Source organism: Anguilla anguilla, chromosome 12, assembly GCF_013347855.1.
Source record: "Anguilla anguilla isolate fAngAng1 chromosome 12, fAngAng1.pri, whole genome shotgun sequence".
Classification (NCBI taxonomy): Eukaryota; Metazoa; Chordata; class Actinopteri; order Anguilliformes; family Anguillidae; genus Anguilla; species Anguilla anguilla.
In genome coordinates this window covers 22171510-22190306 of record NC_049212.1, presented here as the reverse complement: position 1 = coordinate 22190306, position 18797 = coordinate 22171510, and the positions used below count along the sequence as shown (strand labels likewise).

Here is an 18797-nt window from a genome sequence, read left to right as displayed (position 1 = left end):
GTGCAGCGCAGAGGGTTGAAAGCAGGGAAAAGGTCGCCGCTGGGGTTACAATAGGACACCCCCGGGTAGGAAGATCCTGCGCAGCCACACAGAGCGCTGGTCAGTGCATCGTACGATGCTTCGATCACAGCCTTCGAGATTAATCAATGGATTCAGAAACAAAAAGCCAGTTTACTTTAGAATGTCGAAGCGAGTTTTGTAAATAAAATAAGCAAAGATAATGCTAAATATAAAAATTATTAAAATAGAAGTAAAATAGAAAAAAGGTGCAATGCACTGTTTCAATCACATAATTAATGTCTAGTATGAAATACAAAGCTCTGCATAATTTGTCCATTGTATTATTGGTTATTTAATCGTTTGTCGTAATTGCCTTTATGGTTTCTTAATAGTTTCAGTCATTTCGTTTTTATTTTTAAATCTAGATATGAGACATTACTATTCACCTCCCTGGGATGATTCTAATTTTGTAGTGGCCTCTGCCAACCTTCATGCTGTTTTATTTATTTATTTATTTTGGTGGGGGGTCATAAAACTGACAACATGGACTTTATTAAAATAGATACGTATTGTCATATTCCCAAAATTAAATCAAAATCAAATCTATTTATTTGGAATAGCGATTTTTTATTTATTTTATTATTATTATTTTTAATTTATTTACAGAGAAATGCCACAAGGATGCATTACAGAGAGCAGAAATCTAATTGGGCAGAAACCTCCCCTCAACTCCCAAAAACCTGGAAAGGTAAAAACTCCCCATCTCCTAAAAGATGGTGTTCTTATACAAAGCTTACTTGAGAATGAACGAATACAGTAGGAATCCAGTTTTATCTTCCAAGCAGGCTAAAATTGGGTTAATGCCTCAACAGGACAAAAATTATTGCTGCAGGATACATCATAGGGTTAATTTCATCATTTCAAGAATGAACAAGATCACCAAATCCGGGAAGAACTGCTGTCGCTGTGCATTCCAACTATATATCTGACACATCCCCTTCACTCCGTCAGACAGAAGAAACAATCCAGCACCACGGTCTACTCTACACTTAAAAAATAGATAGGTCTGCTATGCAGCTGACCGCTGTGGTATGCTGTGTCCCCCCTATTTCTGTTATACTCAATCATTCATTTTGTAAGTTTTACATATTATCTGCCTCGATTGACATCCATTATGTTGTCCTGCACTATTTTGGCCTCAGAACATATGACATCAGTGAAAGTATTTATGAGTGATTGTTAGATCTTGTCATCACTGGCCAACAAAGATGGGTAACTCTTACAAAGTAAGAGTAACTCTTTCTGGTAACTCTTACAAAGTTAGCATTTGACATAGTTTTCCAGGAGAAATGGTCCATAGCAATATGCACATTTATATTACTATTAATGTTTTATATGTACAGTAAAAGACTGAATAACAAGCTTGGCCTGCACAAGTGTCTGGATCGCATCCAGTAGTAAAGCTGCACTTACATTGTATATAGGAGTTCTATTAATGTTACCTGTACCATTCCCTCTCTGTGCACACCACACCATTCAAATGATCACAATATTATTCCCATCGTTATCTGTGATACTTCATTTAATCACATTTGGGTAGCCAATTCTTATTATTTTATTTAAGCAGTTATGCCAAAACATTCTAGGAAAATGATCAGTACACCTAATGTGAAGCTACTGTAGACATTGCTAAAAAGAACACCCCACACTAATATAAGCATGACTGAGAACATAAGGCACTATGTTGCTACACTTTTACTTAATTGTTGGCAGAAATTACATTGTGTCTTCTTGGAAATTACAATTCAGACAAATTATTTATTGCACATATAGCACATGTGCTATATTATTATATATTATTATATGACATAAAATACCCAATATTTTTCTGCATTAAAATCCTATGAATCCAGTCTACAAGAATATAATTGTACAGCACTTTGAGCGTTGTGAAGATTTTCTCACATGCCAGCAAATTCTTCTGCAATTGGACTTTTGTCCAAAATGTGCCTTTGTGTAATCAGACTTTTCAGATACCAACAAATTGTTTACAAGCTTTTACATTTTTGTTTTGTTCCCAATAAGCTTGCTTTCACTCGACATTTACATTGAATCTCATTCTCTTGTGTTTCTGCAAAGGCACAGTGGGGCCAAATAGAATGTCTACAGGGGACCAAGGGGGCTTTTAATCTTAAGATTCCTAATGCATTGCTCAGTCAGCCAGTGTTTTTGCAAAGACCTAAGGAGACCCCAGCCATCTACCAAGCGGAAAATTCCCTTGCCACCCATTTGTGAAATCACTGCTTCTTTGTGACTATATGAAGCTATGCCAGATGGTGAAATGTGTGACTGAAATGGCTTTCGGAGAATAGCTGCTCTAATGTGAGAAGTTTCACTGTGGCTGAGATAGCCTTCAGACAGAACACTTGGCAGTGTGAGAATCACAAACACATTAATGAGCTTATCATAGAAGAACAGTCTCTCACGAGAAGTTTTTCCAGTTGTAGTGAGGGAGGTCATTTGCAGCATGATTTAATAAAACTGCGTCAATTCCGAATATACTGCTTGCAGTCCCCTCATCTGAATAAGAAGCTGAACAAATCTTCAGTTTTTTTCAGTCTTCAGACTATAAAAAAAGGTCCACCATGGAATCTAGATTTGGGGGAAAAGGCACATTCCACAAAAAATCTCTCATAGAACACACATTTCACAAGGGATTTCTACACCACACTTGTATACGAGAGGTAGTATACGAGAGATCTGGAACACTTTTGCACCTCAGTGAGTGAGGCAAAAAGTGCAAAAGCACTCTCCTTTGGAATCAGACCATTGGTTACATGATAAGTGAACACATCACAGACCATAGACGTGCCTTTATTGAGAGAGCTATTGGGAATCTTGTGATACTATTCATTTTTATATGTGCCAAATTTTCTAATATCCAAAGATTTATTCAATACTTTCTGGATAAATATAGGTCATTCTTTGCTGTCTGTGCCTTTACTAGCTTTTAGCACAACACCTCTAATGTGTGGCTTAAACTTATAAATGATTATGTTTAAGACTTTATGACTTTACTGGACTAAACTCTGTTTTGTCATTTAGCTAGTTACATTTTCTATTTGATAAAAAAAAATAAAAATAAAAAGGTATGAAAACTTTGTGATTACTTGCCTATGGATTATTCAGATAATTCAATCAAAAATAAAATTCATTGGCAGAGAGAAAAATTATTGTTACATGCCCCTCGTAAATCATACAGACACATATGTGTTGCCAAAGTGGTGTGGATTGTGTCCTCACCAGAAATATCTCCTTAATACATTTTGTTATAGTGTACAATAATGTCACATTAGACAGCATCTTCCACTGATGCAATCTTTGGTGAAAAGCAGATGCAAAAACATGGAAAGCATTGGGTAAAGATAACCATACTTATGCACATGTGAGAATGGCAGCTACAACCCATTATGACAGGTCATGCACTTATTGTTCAAGCTGAACAGTTGAAATGTATCTTCTAAATGGATGGACCTTTGTGCATCCCATACTTATTAATTCCACACAACATTTAATGGAACCTTAATTCTTAGTAACAATGCCTGCTAAGAATTAAAGCTCCCTTCACATCATATTGCCATCAGCTCTTTGTTTTGAAGCCTTATAATTAATCATTCCTTGACCTCTGGTTAGAATGATAGGAGGGCCAATCAATCAAGAATGACAGGGAGGAAGAGGCAAGCTCCTTATTATAGCAAATACTTGCCCCCTTTATTTCTGAATGTCTTGCTCAAGACATACAAACGTAGAGATGTGTGAACAGGATCAGTGCCTGATCTATTAATTGTCATAGTTTCTCTTGAGGAGAATGAGGATAACCTCTTCAGTCCCTCCTCCACACACACGCACACACACCCACACACAACCAATCAAGTCAGTGTTTAAGGCAGTGGGGCATCCCAGGAATGCAAATACCTGTCATGTATCTAAACAGGGATCTGGGGTGCTTGGAAGGTCAGGGCAGAAAGGTAAACAAAAACAAACACAAATTTAAACCTCGGTAGAAAGTTCCCCTTTAGATTAGAACAGAATTCGAGCGGTCATTACTGTAGAAATAAATGTAAACATAAAGGTACAGAAGCAAAATCAAGCAAGCATTACAAATTATTTGGTTTTCTTGTTAGCAAAATATTCTTCTTACAAAAGCATATACAAATTAACGTGCTAGAGCTTCTAAGTGTCTGCACTTAGACGCACGCATATAAAAACAGTGGGACAGTGTAAATATATTACGAATTGTAAATTGAAACATAACTCGATATTCGAGTATAGACGCTTGTTCACAACCCACCAGCACACTGGATAAGAGAGAATAGCAAGGATTACTTTCTTCGAGTCCACTCAAGTTCCGCCCTTATATTTGATCATTGCTCTCTGATTGGTTGGACTTCACTGGGTGAGTCAATTAGAGCGCTTTCTTTACCAAAGTAGGCTGGGGGAGAACCCGCAGACTCTGAGCTGCTGTCAGTGCTGCAGATGGTGAGCGGATCAGGGGAGTCCGCGAAACAGCACCTCTTGAGAAGCAATTCAAAAGTTTTCATATTTTTTCGCGTTAAAGCGAACTCATTTTAACCGAGGAGAACAATTTTGTTTTTTTGCCAAGCGCCCATGTTTTGCCGGGTACATTTGAAACTCTGCATTACAGATTGTTTTGTCTACCAGTTCTCTTTTAGGCTTTCTTAGTTTGCTGCGGAGGCAGCCAAAACTTGGTTGGCACATCAGGACCGCGGAACATCGGGACCAAATTCTGGACATTTGGATTTACATTTGAGTGGCAAAAATGCATTGGATTCCCATTTTGGATATCGTGGCATTTTTCCTTATGGTGTTCCACAGTCAGTTGGGGCTTGCGCATGCTTTTGGGGACGACGAAGAAATGACCTGCGACCCCATCAGGATATCCATGTGTCAGGATTTAGGATACAATGTCACAAAGATGCCCAATCTGGTCGGGAACGTGCTACAGTCCGACGCAGAGCTACAACTGACAACTTTTACACCGCTGATCCAGTATGGGTGTTCCAGCCAGCTAAAGGTTAGCAGCTTGTTTACAGTAAATTTAATTCACTGCTGTCACTTGACCGGTTATATTATCGTTGCGTATCGACAGGCACGAATCTATGTAAACTATTAAAATATTTGAGCAAATTGCCTTTTAAATATTTTTTCTATAATAATTGATGCCCCGAGCAGTGAAGTCTACTGAAAATACCATTATTTATGTAACACCCCCCGTCCGATATATTGATCGCCACAAACTTTAAAAGTGTATTTTACTTAGCACTGCCGTAATGCATAGGACTGTATTGGATTACATTTAGCGTTAGCAAAAATAGGAATTCCAAAACGGTTGAATTGTTCATCGGTTTAATGGCATATATGCGATAATATAGGCTCGCTCATACCCCTCCCGTTCCGAGCCGATGGCTTGATACAGTTAGTCTGTAAATAAAATGTACTGATTACCGAACATACTTAAATTGATGTTATAATTTCCTTCAGTGGTTTGAAATCTGTGCCAAAGTGACCGCTGTGAAAATCCGACATTTCCTCTCGCAGAAAAAAACACGCCACAGATTACCTTTCACGTTCAGTTACAATGCATTTTCAGTCCACCTCTTATATGTGATTAATCTGCTTGGTCACATGAGATAACATCGATCCTTTATTTCTTCTCGCATATTTTTCAGTATATAGTTTTCATAACAGTTAATGTCATTAAAATGACTGCATTAGAGCCTAATACGTTGTGATGCCAATAGTTTTGTTTTCATTTTAGGTTGGCTGAATTTTACTAATACTTATTTGTACCAAGGTGATATATAATTTTGTTTACATATCCATGTAGTGTATAATTGCTGGCAGGACACAGATGTTTATTCTTAACATTAATGTGACTGAAAAATATCTTTGAGCAAGCCATTTCAAAACAAGGCTGACCCCCACAATAAGATGCATATGTTATGATAGAGGTAACTTTACAGTAAAAGTAAATTAGCGTTGTGTGATGCATTACTATGCAACTGTTTCTCATGAACTGTTGCGAAAAACCTTATTATTATTATTTATACATGTTATTTATTTAAATTACATTTTATTTATTTTCATGTAGTAGAGGCAGAAACTCTGGGGCTTTTAAAGACTAGGCTTGATACGGTGTTAGATACTATCTAGTCTGTAGGTAATCAGAGCACTAATTTGGTCAGGAAAATGGCGAGCATTGTTGGGTTGAATGGCCTGTATTTGTCATTGTCTTGCTATGTTATATTTAAATGTTTTTTCACTGTCCATGTTTAACTTCTCTTTTTCTTTCCCACAGTTCTTCCTGTGCTCTGTGTATGTCCCCATGTGCACAGACAAAGTCCCCATTCCCATTGGCCCCTGTGGAAGCATGTGCCTGTCCGTCAAGCGGAAGTGCCTGCCGGTCTTGACTGAGTTTGGCTTCGTGTGGCCCGAGGTGCTCAACTGCAGCCTCTTCCCGCCTCAGAACGACCAGAACCACATGTGCATGGAGGGGCCGGGGGACGACGACGCCCCCTACCACACCATCCGCACACTGCAGCCCATGGAGGAGGAGTGCCACACGCTGGGCGCCGGGCCGGACCAGTATGCCTGGGTCAAGCGCAGCCTCAACTGTGTCCTGCAGTGCGGCTACGATGCCGGCCTGTACCGCCGGCAGGCCAAGGTCTTCACCGACATCTGGATGGCGGCCTGGGCCGTCCTGTGCTTCGTGTCCACCACCTTCACCGTGCTGACCTTCCTCATCGACTCCTCCCGCTTCTCCTACCCCGAGCGGCCCATCATCTTCCTCAGCATGTGCTACAACATCTACAGCATCGCCTTCATCGTGCGCCTGACGGTGGGGCGCGAGCGCATCTCCTGCGACCTGGAGGAGGCCGCCGTGCCGGTGCTGATCCAGGAGGGGCTGAAGAACACGGGCTGCGCCATCGTCTTCCTCCTCATGTACTTCTTCGGCATGGCCAGCTCCATCTGGTGGGTGATCCTCACGCTCACCTGGTTCCTGGCGGCAGGGCTCAAGTGGGGCCACGAGGCCATCGAGATGCACAGCTCCTACTTCCACATCGCCGCCTGGGCCATCCCGGCCGTCAAGACCATCGTCATCCTCATCATGCGGCTGGTGGACGCCGACGATCTGACGGGGCTCTGCTACGTGGGCAACCAGCACATCGACGCGCTGACGGGCTTCGTGGTGGCGCCGCTCTTCACCTACTTGGTGATCGGGACCCTGTTCATCGCCGCCGGTCTGGTGGCGCTCTTCAAGATCCGCTCCAACCTGCAGAAGGACGGAACCAAGACGGACAAGCTGGAGCGGCTGATGGTGAAGATCGGCGTCTTCTCCGTGCTCTACACCGTGCCGGCCACCTGCGTCATCGCCTGCTACTTCTACCAGATCTCCAACTGGGGCGACTTCAAGCAGTCGGCCCGGGACTCGTACCTGGCCGTGGAGATGCTGAAGATCTTCATGTCGCTCCTGGTGGGCATCACCTCGGGCATGTGGATCTGGTCGGCCAAGACGCTGCACACGTGGCAGAAGTGCTCCAACCGGCTGGTCAGCTCCAGCAGGACAAAGAGGGAGAAAAGGACGGACAGCTGGATTAAGCCGGTAAAGGGAAACGAGACGGTGGTTTGAGGTGCGACAGGGACAAGCTGAGGAGTTTGGAGTTTGGGGCCGGGGGTGGGAGGAGTCTTCTCGGCTCTGTGGGCGTGGTGGAGCGGAGCACCTTTCTGAGAAACATTTCACCCCTTCCTGAGGTGACGTGAGGATGGGTAGTCCAGGCAGCGGGCTGAGCCTCGGGGCTTGATGGAGACCAGGCCTTAGAGGAAGTAGGTTAGAGACTCTGGCCTGGGGGGATGCCATGGCCATATCGTGTGTGGGGGTGGGGGGGTGGACTGTGGTTACTGACAGTGCCTTACCGAGAAGTGGACATTGAGGACATTGAGTGCCTCCGGCCCCCTGCGAACCCCTCCGGAGTTTGGTCTGTGGCTGATCTGGAGCCACTGGCATACGGGTGAGCATGGCGCAGTGAGGCCAGTCCCTCAGCGGCCACCGCCGGTGGAACTTCACTTATGTAGCAGTCTCCCTATACCATTCTTATGCATTTCTGAAGTGTCTGTTTTCTGAGTAACCTTACACTGGACAGTGGTAGTGCGGATGTCATACCGGTGGACGCGTGGCGCGCAGCCGCGCTGGAAAGAATGCACTATGGAGAGATTATATGCGTGCGCTCGTGTTGTGCCTTTGGGCGGGGGAAGGTCTGGGTCAATGAGAGATTGGTGCTGCTTATTAAACTGTGGTATTTCTGAGCTGTGCTGCAGCTTTGTGCGAGACCTCTCAGAGGAGCTTGGGAAACCTCGCCTAGCTTTGGTTTCCACTCCTCAATATGTAGAACGGGTTGCCGGTCATTAAAATGAGAACATTTGTGGTTGTGAGCGGAGGGTTTTGTGCCTGTTTCTGTAGTGGTTTTGGGAAATATCCACTAGACACTCTTAAGCTTTGAAGTTATTACTCAAATGCCGTGGCCATATATGAAGTGTTTTTTTAGAAATAAAATGCATTTTTATCCAAATTTTTTTATTTAGAAATTGTAGTTTTATTTAGAAAAGCGAGTCTTATATTATAAGGCACAGTCTTTAAAAGAATATGACCCTCCCTTCCCTCACACACATACACGCGCACACACACACACAAACACACACGCACACACATACACACACACACCATCACATGAGCTGAGTTGTGCATGGTTCTAAACAAACAGTTTGTCATGATCCATCAAAGCTTTCTGATTTTCCCCAGTGGTATTTTAATCACTTAGGATCCCTGGCTAGAGTACAGACTGTGTATTGTTTAATATGAAATAAATAAAGAACAAGCCTTCTCTGTAAAAGAAAACAATTGACTAAAATAAATAAGAAGTAAATTAGCTCTTTCTAGGGCTCATTTTGGTGAACCTTTCAGGTCAGGATGGCAAGGTATTGTGTTGATGCCCCTTCTCTCTATCCTTTGAATGTATGACTTTCAGAAAAATCTATTTTTTCATCAACTTTACAGGTGCCACAGAAGAATAAACTGTAGATTCTAAAAACTCCTGTCCCAGGACTACACAAAGTACTTTAAAACCTTTTTTGAAAGAACTGGTGTTTTGTTGTAATGTTATCATAAAGTGCTAATTTATCTTTGTAAAAATCCAACTCAAAAAATAAGTTTGTTATTTAAGAACGCTTTTGTATCAGAAGAACAGAAATTAAACTTTTTGGTGTCCAAAGTGCTGTGTCTCGATTCTTTCTATAAGCATATACAGTATATGTCACAGGCAAGAACGTAAGTAGAGACTGGAAACATTTTTTTCTGCCAAAAAGAAAGTCCATCCTTTGTTAATTTGAAAATTTAAAAATGTTCAGAGATTTCTTTATATTTAGAATTCTATCTCTGGTCTATGTGTAGTTGATCATTGCAAATTGGTGTCATTTTTACATAAACTTGCTTTATGTTGTTATACTTGCCAGTGGCTCCCTCTAGTGGTTAATTACGATGGCTGACTTGTACCTTGCACAAAAGTTGGGTATATAATTTTGTATAAAGTTCTACTTAGTATTACCAACCATTTTTGTTACAAATGAATTTTATTAAATATATTCTACAGGAGACAAACATTTTATACATAAATAAAAAGAATTTATATATGTAAAAAAAACATTGAAGATAATGGTACATCAAAATACAGAAGTTGAAATAAGTTATAAAGTTATGAAATAAGTTATAAAGACAGTAGGAAGACTATTTTCAGGTAAAAAGGTTGTAACATTATTCATAATAATAATATAATGTTTGCCATAGGAAACAATTGTGTAGGGGAAAAGGCAGAACTATGTATGTTGAGCTGAATCTGATTCAACTTTGAGGATCCTGAAAATTTCAATTCTTATTATTGTATTTGCAATTACCTGCATTAGAGTTTCCTGTTTCTTAGGGTTTTGTTTGGTGCCTTTTTCCCCAGTTGAGACGCAATGAGTGTACTATAAAGCACTCAAGTATAATTGCCATTAAAACGGAGTAAAATGACTGTGGGATGAGGTTACAGGAGCCCTCATATATGCATACTCATTGGGTGTCAACACAGAGAACTGTTTTCCTTTTTTCTGCTTCCTGAGATGGCTGAGCAGTGGGTTAGCACTTGGTTGGGAAATCAGAAAGATGTCAGATTAAATATGAATAAAACAAGTGTAGTGCGATTCGCTTTGGTCCCATGGCTGTATTGGCATCAGTCTCCATCAGTTACCCAGAATTGCTATTTGCTTCACCCAGCAAGAGTCATGTGATGTTTTTGCCATCACAAACCATCCACGGTCCCGTTAGAGGTGAAGCACTGGAACCACACTGTAGGACAGGCTCCTCAACAGTACTCATTTGAGCTCCATCAGGTGAGTGTTTGGTCCCTAGAACAGGAAAAAAAGGGCAGAGTAAATACACACTTTCTATACCCAAACCCCTGTCTGCTCTAAGAGGAGAGGATCTCTGATTGAGACAGTGTTAGGCTAGCTGTGATGTCATCACTGAAGATGTCAGACAGCACACCGCAAATAACTACATTTGTTGACCTGATATTCAGCTCCATTAGCCCCTCATACAATAAGTGTGTTTGGGCAAATATTTTATTCAGCAAAATTATTTCTTATTTCATTTGTGTGTGCATGGACAACTTTTAATATTTTGGTGTTTAAGTACTCACACATCCAGTTATATGTAAGGGAAATGAAATCCAACAAGGAAATACAATTTAAATCACTTCACATACAATCAGTGTGACATATGATTGTGACACGCTTACATTCAAATTTGGTGCAAGCAGCAGTTTAGTATCATATATTAAACTTAGGAACTACTTTTGTGGTGGATTCGAATTCAGAATTAGTTTCAGAGTGCAAAGAAAAAATACTCACAGTTTGCTCTATTCCTGCTTCAACATCTGAAAGAAAGAGACAAATTTACTATCAGCCCAGTCCAGTTTTAACTCAAACTATCTTCAGTAAAAGCTGAAACTTTTTTAAAACTCAAGACAACTTTGGCTACTGTGGACCCACATTCCATTTGAGAGAGAATTTTTATAACACATGCGTTGTAATTTTACTGAATGTAACATGAATGCTTTATCACTGCAAATGTGATTTGTGCTGATTATGTCCTCACGGATATTCATACCTGAGGTGTCAGTTGATGGAGATGCCTTCTTTTTCTTCACCAATATTACTATAACAAGGATGAACAAAATGGCTGCAGCCACTGAGGCAATGATTACCACCCCATCATAGACGACAGGCCTAGAAGTGCTACCTGTGAGAAAGTTACAAAGAAACGTGTATCTTTATGGTTGAAAACACAACAATTACACAGGTTTCGATAATTGCTGCGCTGAAGGGCTCGAGGGAGAAACATTTGCACAGCTGATCTGTACGGAACTATTTACTCTTGGGTCCAAAATAATGCTATTATCTTCATTCTCTCATCTCTTACACACAGGAGAAAGCTGGCCAGGTTTAGCTCAATGGCTGAAACATTAAGCGGTGCAAGTCTGCACCATGGAGTAAACTAATCTAAAGGGACTAAAGTAATAATACACGCACCGGGGCCAGGGAACCTGCCAGTCTGCACACGGCACCTCTAGTCTGAGTACAGCACGGCTGAACTCACTAGTCTGAAGATATAAGTTCAAGATGATATAACACAATGGAAATATGACTTCAACACTTCTGGAAACAAATCTGAAAAAAGTTATTAAAGTCAGTACTCACAGACTTCTTCCTGCTGCGACACAGCGCCCCCTACTGTACATCTGATTTTAAGCGGTTGGGAGCAGTTGACGAGGATGCTCCTGGAGACGGCGTAAAGCATGGTGACTTGGTTCTGTACACTGCTCTCGTTCACCTCCACCCACTGGGTCCCATCCACGTTGGGCTGGAAGGCCCACTTCACGCTTGCGTTGGGATATCCGCCTGAGGAGGAGCAGGTCACCACATAGCCCCTGCCGCTCACAGTCTCATTGCTGTGACTAACTGTCATCACAGGAGCACTGTAGTTGGCTGTGGATGGTAAGAACCACAGGGTCTAAAGATCATGATACACGCATAATTGTTTTCTCGCTGTTGCCTGAGATCATTGCCCAACTATGTACTCAGAAGACAGCTTGTCATGATCTGAGCTAAACTGGCTGTCTGTACACTCCCTTTGGGCAAATGTAATACAATACTTCAATTAGAACACATATATCAGCACATGATTTATAATTCACTGGTTTAATTATCACACAAAAATCATCATTACAACATACTGCTGATCCACCATTCATTTAAAGTTTACCATTTCCATACCATTTGCAGCATGCAGAGTGCATCATTGTCCTTAGAGTTCCCTTCTAAGCTACAATACTCCTTTTTTAGGAGTGTTTTATCAGGAGGGATCAAGGTCCCAGCAGAGTATCACCTAGGTTGTATTAACATTTTTACATTTTTAAGCCTTAGCAGATGCTGTTATCAAGGGCAAGTTGCATTCACTTAACATAGAATCCATTTATAGAGCTGGATATTTGCTAAAGCAAATCAAGTACAGTGCTTTGCTCAATTCTGCAGCTGGGAATCAAACCTACAACCTTGGAGTTGTATATAGTATAGTGGTCCCTAACCACTATGCTACACATTCACCCTCAGCTAGCAATTGGAAATCCACTAAAGCAGCTCTGTTGAAGACCTTGCACAAGGGTACAATGGCAGTGCCTCCGACCTGGAAATCAATCAAACCCACATCCTTATGGTAATAGACCATTGTCTACCCATTACACTACACAGGCACACAACCATATTGGCTCCTTTCTGAGAATCAGAAAATTAAAAGCCCACAGATGAAGAGAGTTAGCTGTTCTATAGCCAGCAGAACCCACTGTTTACCTGTTACTCTCAGATACAGAGTCAGCGTTTTTGTCCCGCCCTCGTCCATGAGGATCGACTCGTACACCCCCTCGTCATTCACCCTCACATTCCACAGCTCCACCCACGCCAGGGAGCGGTCCACTGCAGTGCGGTTTGCGAACACCTCGTGGGGATTGACGCCTCTGTTGTGGTGGTAGCCATTGACGAAACGAGAGGGGGCCTTCCTCTGCAAGTACATGAACGTGACGTTTCCTTTGATTTGGTGTTTACAGGGGAGACGCACACGACCGCCGACCTCAGCATGGACTTCTTCTCGGGCTAGGGTACAAAACAGGCAGGATGGGGACAGAGGATGGGTTAGAGGGGTCGGTAAATGAGGATGGACAATCACTAATATCAGATAAAATTCACAGAAGGAAAAGTAGAATGTTCCACCCTGTTCCTATATGACCCATGTCTGCTTAACACACACACACACACACACACACACACACACACATATGGTGATATTACAAATGATAAATATCACCAAATTACAATATGCTGATATTACAAAAGACACAGACACATGTCTACTTGATAAAAAACACATCATGACACGTACATAAATGCACACACATAGCACATTATATTGTACTGGATGAATATTCATATTATGACAAAGAAACATTATGACCTGTATTGAAGACTGCTCAGGAATAAATACAAATATAGAATATTACTATAAAAACAGATACGCCAAAAAAACTTTCTCTCACTGTCTTGGTTATATCACTTGGGTGATTACAGGTTAATAGTAAAGTCATTTGAGTCACAGAAAGCTTTTACTTCTCTAAGAGTGTATTATGGGTGTGAAACACAGATCTCTCTGATCAAAAAGTGAGAAATGAAATGTGATTCAGGCCTTAGGTGCTTTTTTAGTAGGCATATACTGAGTGGTCCCTGGATGGTGTATTGAGCTACAACAGTAGCTCTTGCCGGTGCTGTCTGTGATGCATAAGAGGTGATAGCACAGTGCTAAGCTCAGGTGGTGGACAGCAAAATGAAAAGAAGCAGCAAGTAGCTGAACACTCTTTCAAAGAGCTACCCTGGAGGAATGGATGGTCCCCGTCTAAGGTACAATAGGACAGTCCAGTTTAGAGAATAAAAAGGAGAGCTAAATTTTGTTAAGGTACTGGAATATTATAACTGTAATAAAGGAGAAACAACGTGGCCTTTGGGTCACGGCCTTTCGGGTGGAGTGGTTGGAACACTCGTTTCTTCAGAATGATGACATCTGTCTGGTGATAAATAAACAGGGAACCTGCTTTCTGTTCACTTTCTGTCTGGCCCTCTGTAGCTTCCAAGTCACGCTGTAGCTTACTGAGATTGCAGAATGGGTGTGGCCACAAGGAAGAGGGGGCAGGGCAGACTGCACGCAAGAAGTGAGACTTCCTTTTATTACTTCCCCTGTTCAAAAAACTGACTCTCTTTTTCTACTCTCAAAAGCCCTAACATGTTTGATACATGCCACGTTACCCAGAACAGACCCACACACATATACAGGGAACATTGTGATGAAATGGAATGCATGAGTGTACTTCTCAATTAAGAAGAAGGAAGTACATAAGCCAGTCATAGTCAAAAAAATAGGGAAAATATTCAAATATATCACAAATTAAATACATTGGAAATTCACATTCACTGTTTTTCAGAAAAAATTGGAAAGTTAATCCTGTTAATCTTTTTTCTTCTCTAATAACAGGTATAGGATTGTATGTGTTTTATCCTTGACGCATAATGATTATGTATACTTCAGGTACTTATTGTATTAATCACATTTCTGGTGTCTGCATGTATTGTACTTTCAGCATTACCTGCCCAGGGACAACAGATGACATAGCTGCATAGCTAATTGTAGTACAGCAAAGTGGCTATATACTGTCCCTGTCAAATAAGAACATAAGTAAATAAAAAGATACAGATATAATAAGATACTGATGAGGTAATGGGACGTACTTTTGTTCCTCAGCTGCAGAGAGTACTGGCACATACATCTGAAAACAATGAGAAGAAAAACAGTCACAACAGTGGATACACACTCACAGACATGACGGAATAAAAACTTTTTAAAATATAATAATTTTATATTAATTTTCAACCACCTTCAGCATTATACTACAAGTTAGTCACATGTGCCAAGTGTTACCATAAAATTCAGTCAAGTACACAGCCGAGATGTATAGGTTGTATTCACAATGAATTAAGTCAATGTACTGTTCAACTGACATTTTGATATTATTTTGAATACTCACAAAACAAATTTAACACACTTATTTTGATGTACTAGGATAATTTAAAGCTTGAAAGATTAAAGCAGTTAAGAGCGCTGTTTCACGACAATGCTTCAAGCATCATGTAGGGCTGTCTTTTTTTGAATCACACGGAATCTTTCTGCAAAGTCAGTTAAAACATACTTACAACAAGCAGGGGAAAGTCACAAATACCATCAGACTCTGTATGAAACAAAGGTTTCTGCATAAATTACCTGTGCATTAACACATGTCCACAAATATGAATGCATGTGTGTGTGTGTGTATGTGTGTAGTTCTGGCTTCTTTGACTATAGCACACGCCCTGTCTCAGGGGAAATCCAGCTGTGCTGAAACGTAGAGGACAAATTGCAGTAATTCTACCAGGTTGATAGTACCATACACATACACTGTAGACGTGATTTCTGAAGGTGTGCACATTATTGTGCTGAATAACATATTTGGCAGAGGCCCCAGGGACCACCGGCATGGATGACTGTGTGTGCAAAGATATGTTTTGAATAACCAGTCATACCAGCCATTGAGGTAAAAAAAAAAAAACATAAGTTGAAGAAGCTGTTTGACTAACTCATAGGTTTCTGGTTTCTAACAAGATCTATAGCCGCTATTAAGAAAATCCCACCTAGTGTCTCATATCACTGCAATGTGTACAGTCTGGCAAAATAAACTTGAAGTCTCGCCCTTCAAAAAGGCTACAATCCCCAAACTGTGATTGGTACTGTCAACCTGACGCAGGCTAATGCAAGTCACACGAAAAGAGTATAATTTCACAGTTGAATAAAAACTGTTAAAGCAACATTATCTGGGACATGCAGATGTGGATTGTCCACACAGCAAAGCTTTTCAGCTTTACTCCACAACTTAAGATAAAGAGTAAATCATTGGTTAAAATGTGGTAAAACTGCAATGGCGTCGGAAATTACTATAACTTCCTCTAAGGGGAGTGTTTCTATAATTGTACACAAATCCAGATGAGGCAACTATTGTCGCGTTAAAATATAAACTCACCGGTCACTTTATTAGGTACACCTGTTCAACTGCACGTTAACGCAAATATCTAATCAGCCAATCACGTGGCAGCAATGCATTTAGGCATGTAGACATGTTCAAGACGATCTGCTGAAGTTCAAACCAAGCATCAGAATGGGGAAGAAAGGTGGTTTAAGTGACTTTGAACGTGGCATGGTTGTTGGTCCCATGCGGGCTGGTTTGAGTATTTCAGAAACTACAGATCTACTGGGATTTTCGCACAACCATCTCTAGGGTTTACAAAGAATGGTCAGAAAAAAAGAAAATGTATCCAGTGAGCGGCAGTTCTCTGGGCGAAAATGCCTCGTTGATGGCAGAGGTCAGAGGAGAATGGCCAGACTGGTTCGAGCTGATAGAAAGGCAACAATAACTCAGCCACTCGTTACAACCGAGGTATGCAGAAGAGCATCTCTGAACGCACAACACGTCGAAAGTGCCATGAAATTGAGTTCGAATATTTGCTTTTGTAATTAGCGTTCGAATATATTCGAATATCATTTGCCTACAATTAACAAAAGTTAGCTGCTTATTGCCGGGCGCAACATGCACGTGACGCTCCCTCTAAACTGGCCTGCGCGTTATTTTCCACAAGTGGGCAGTAGAATAGAGGACATCGGTGAACTTTCATACTAGGTTACTACATCTGGGGCCTCATTTATAAAACGTATTTTAGATCAACAGTGTGGCGCGTACGTAGAAAATCACGTCAAAGTAGTGATTTATAAAATTTCAACATGACTAGGTTTTACCGTGGAAATGGCTTTGGCTCTATGTCAGGTCTTCACTTGACGTATGCACGCAAGTTCATTTTATAAATGAGCCCCCTGCAGTTTCTATAGCCTGATGCGCAAATGAATAAAGCACTTTCTCGTGGATGTAATTTGCCACAACTCGGCACAATAATATGGAAATGATTGTTTAGGCTATAGGAAATCCCTGTTTATTTCTTAACACAAAAACTATTCAAACGGCTAATACATGTAGCCTAAAACAACACACATTACTTACTCGGTTTTGTTTGTTTAACTTCTTTCATCATCCAATTTTATCAAAATCTTCAGAACCAAAAGAAAACACAGCCTGCCATGGGAACATTATTTAGCCTAAATTGTTAGCTGACCAGTAACGGTAGCACAGGAAATTAACTTTGCGTGCATGAACATGATTCGCCGCATGAAATTAAAGCCTGTAGCTTATATTTATGTTGATTACAAAACGCGGAATCAAAAACGCTCGATCCAAAACTAATATTCGAATGCTCAAATTTAGGTTCGAACTTAAAAAAAGAAAAAGATTTTCGAATAGTTTTCGAACTTCGAATATTTTTTGACAGCCCTGAAAACGTTTCTTTAAATGCTCTTTAAAATATAAAGCCGTAAACATATGCCTCCAGAATCTCACCAGCTTTCATTTCCAGAAGTTATGATCACATGTTTGAAAAAGCTCAGTGTTTTTAAATCATGCCTCTCAGATTTCTCGTCTAAACCTGCCAATGAGAGCTAAGGCATTTAGCTGCGGAGACTTCGCCGGCTTAGACTTCAATAGAGACACCAATTCAACACAACTACAAAAACTACCAGCATATTTTAAAGAGCGCGATACTCACCAGTCTGCATGCCATGTCTGTTATCAAATACAACATTTCCCCCCAACTACAGAATAAAACTCAAAGTTATTTGTTGCGTGGGAGGGGTTTTTACACCAGGAAGTGGCTTGATTAAACTGCTTTCATTTTGCCTGTGTCATACAAGCTCTCAAATGACTATGACAATGGCCTATTGTTTTTAGCATTATTTGGAAGCTTGCATTAAGTAACGAATCTATCAGCTTTAGCTAAATGCATCTATAAAACGATAACAAAACTAAATAATATGCCATTTAGGTGTTACAAACCTCAACAAATGTTTTAACCACAAATTTAAAAAATATTCACTTAGATCTTCATGATATCACATGAAAAATGTTAAACATTCTTTTGTACATCTCCAAAAATTAAGCCAGGTTCTTTTCTCATTTAAAATGTGTTCCATAGATTAATTACTGAAAATAATTTACTGTATGTACCTTACTTTCACTTGTCAAATTTAACAGTAGTCTGGAACTGATGCATGTCCTCGATGTTGAGAAGAGGGTAGATGCCCAGATGAGATAAAATGAGGTCAGATGACCAGCAGCATAAGCGGTTGCATAATCTGATATGAGATGCACGAGGAAAAGGCCATGACATCAGTGTTATAGTATGCGTATTACATTATGACAGAACATTTCTGCAAGGTAGTGCGTATCACTTTGTTAATAATAGCTAGAGTTTATTCAAACCAATCAAACTTAACGGATTGCCGGAACTGAATGAGGGAACACACAATATATTCCAGTTATTTTTCTGAAAACTGGCAAACAGAGCTTACTTTTTAAATTGTCAACGTTTACATTACATAATGAATGTAATGTACT

The 18797-nt window shown here is 40.6% G+C and overlaps 2 protein-coding genes across 4 annotated transcripts; one reads left to right on the top strand and one right to left on the bottom strand.

The window, feature by feature from the left end:
• The first annotated feature begins 4510 nt into the window (after positions 1-4510).
• fzd4 (frizzled class receptor 4) lies at positions 4511-9347 on the top strand. The gene is made up of 2 exons (XM_035385911.1): positions 4511-5095; positions 6380-9347. The coding sequence occupies exons 1-2, from the start codon at positions 4841-4843 to the stop codon at positions 7709-7711; spliced, it is 1587 nt and encodes a 528-aa protein (XP_035241802.1). The 5' UTR covers positions 4511-4840; the 3' UTR covers positions 7712-9347.
• Positions 9348-9722: 375 nt separating this feature from the next.
• LOC118210066 (CD276 antigen) lies at positions 9723-18217 on the bottom strand. 3 transcript variants are annotated; one of them, XM_035385912.1, is made up of 8 exons: positions 17950-18217; positions 15463-15497; positions 15001-15038; positions 13021-13320; positions 11872-12159; positions 11282-11413; positions 11023-11048; positions 9723-10518 (listed from the first exon to the last, which is right to left on the bottom strand). In XM_035385912.1, exons 1-8 carry the CDS (start codon positions 17983-17985, stop codon positions 10486-10488), a joined length of 888 nt encoding a protein of 295 aa, XP_035241803.1. In that variant the 5' UTR covers positions 17986-18217; the 3' UTR covers positions 9723-10485. The 3 variants fall into 3 exon arrangements, with proteins under 3 accessions (XP_035241803.1, XP_035241804.1, XP_035241805.1); XM_035385913.1 differs by lacking the exon at positions 17950-18217 and adding an exon at positions 17745-17943; XM_035385914.1 differs by lacking the exon at positions 17950-18217 and adding an exon at positions 17352-17375.
• Positions 18218-18797: the final 580 nt, after the last annotated feature.

Excerpts from the sequence above, each read along its gene's own strand:
- LOC118210066 (XM_035385912.1), bottom strand. The coding sequence starts at position 17,985 with ATGTTGTATTTGATAACAGACATGGCATGCAGACTG. Across the intron at positions 15,039-15,462 it reads GTGACTTTCCCCTGCTTGTT|ATGTATGTGCCAGTACTCTC; the intron begins GTAAGTATGTTT and ends CATTGTTTTCAG. Across the intron at positions 11,414-11,871 it reads GTCGCAGCAGGAAGAAGTCT|GTAGCACTTCTAGGCCTGTC; the intron begins GTGAGTACTGAC and ends ACTTTCTCACAG.
- fzd4 (XM_035385911.1), top strand. The coding sequence starts at position 4,841 with ATGCATTGGATTCCCATTTTGGATATCGTGGCATTTTTCCTTATGGTG. Across the intron at positions 5,096-6,379 it reads GGTGTTCCAGCCAGCTAAAG|TTCTTCCTGTGCTCTGTGTA; the intron begins GTTAGCAGCTTG and ends TCTTTCCCACAG.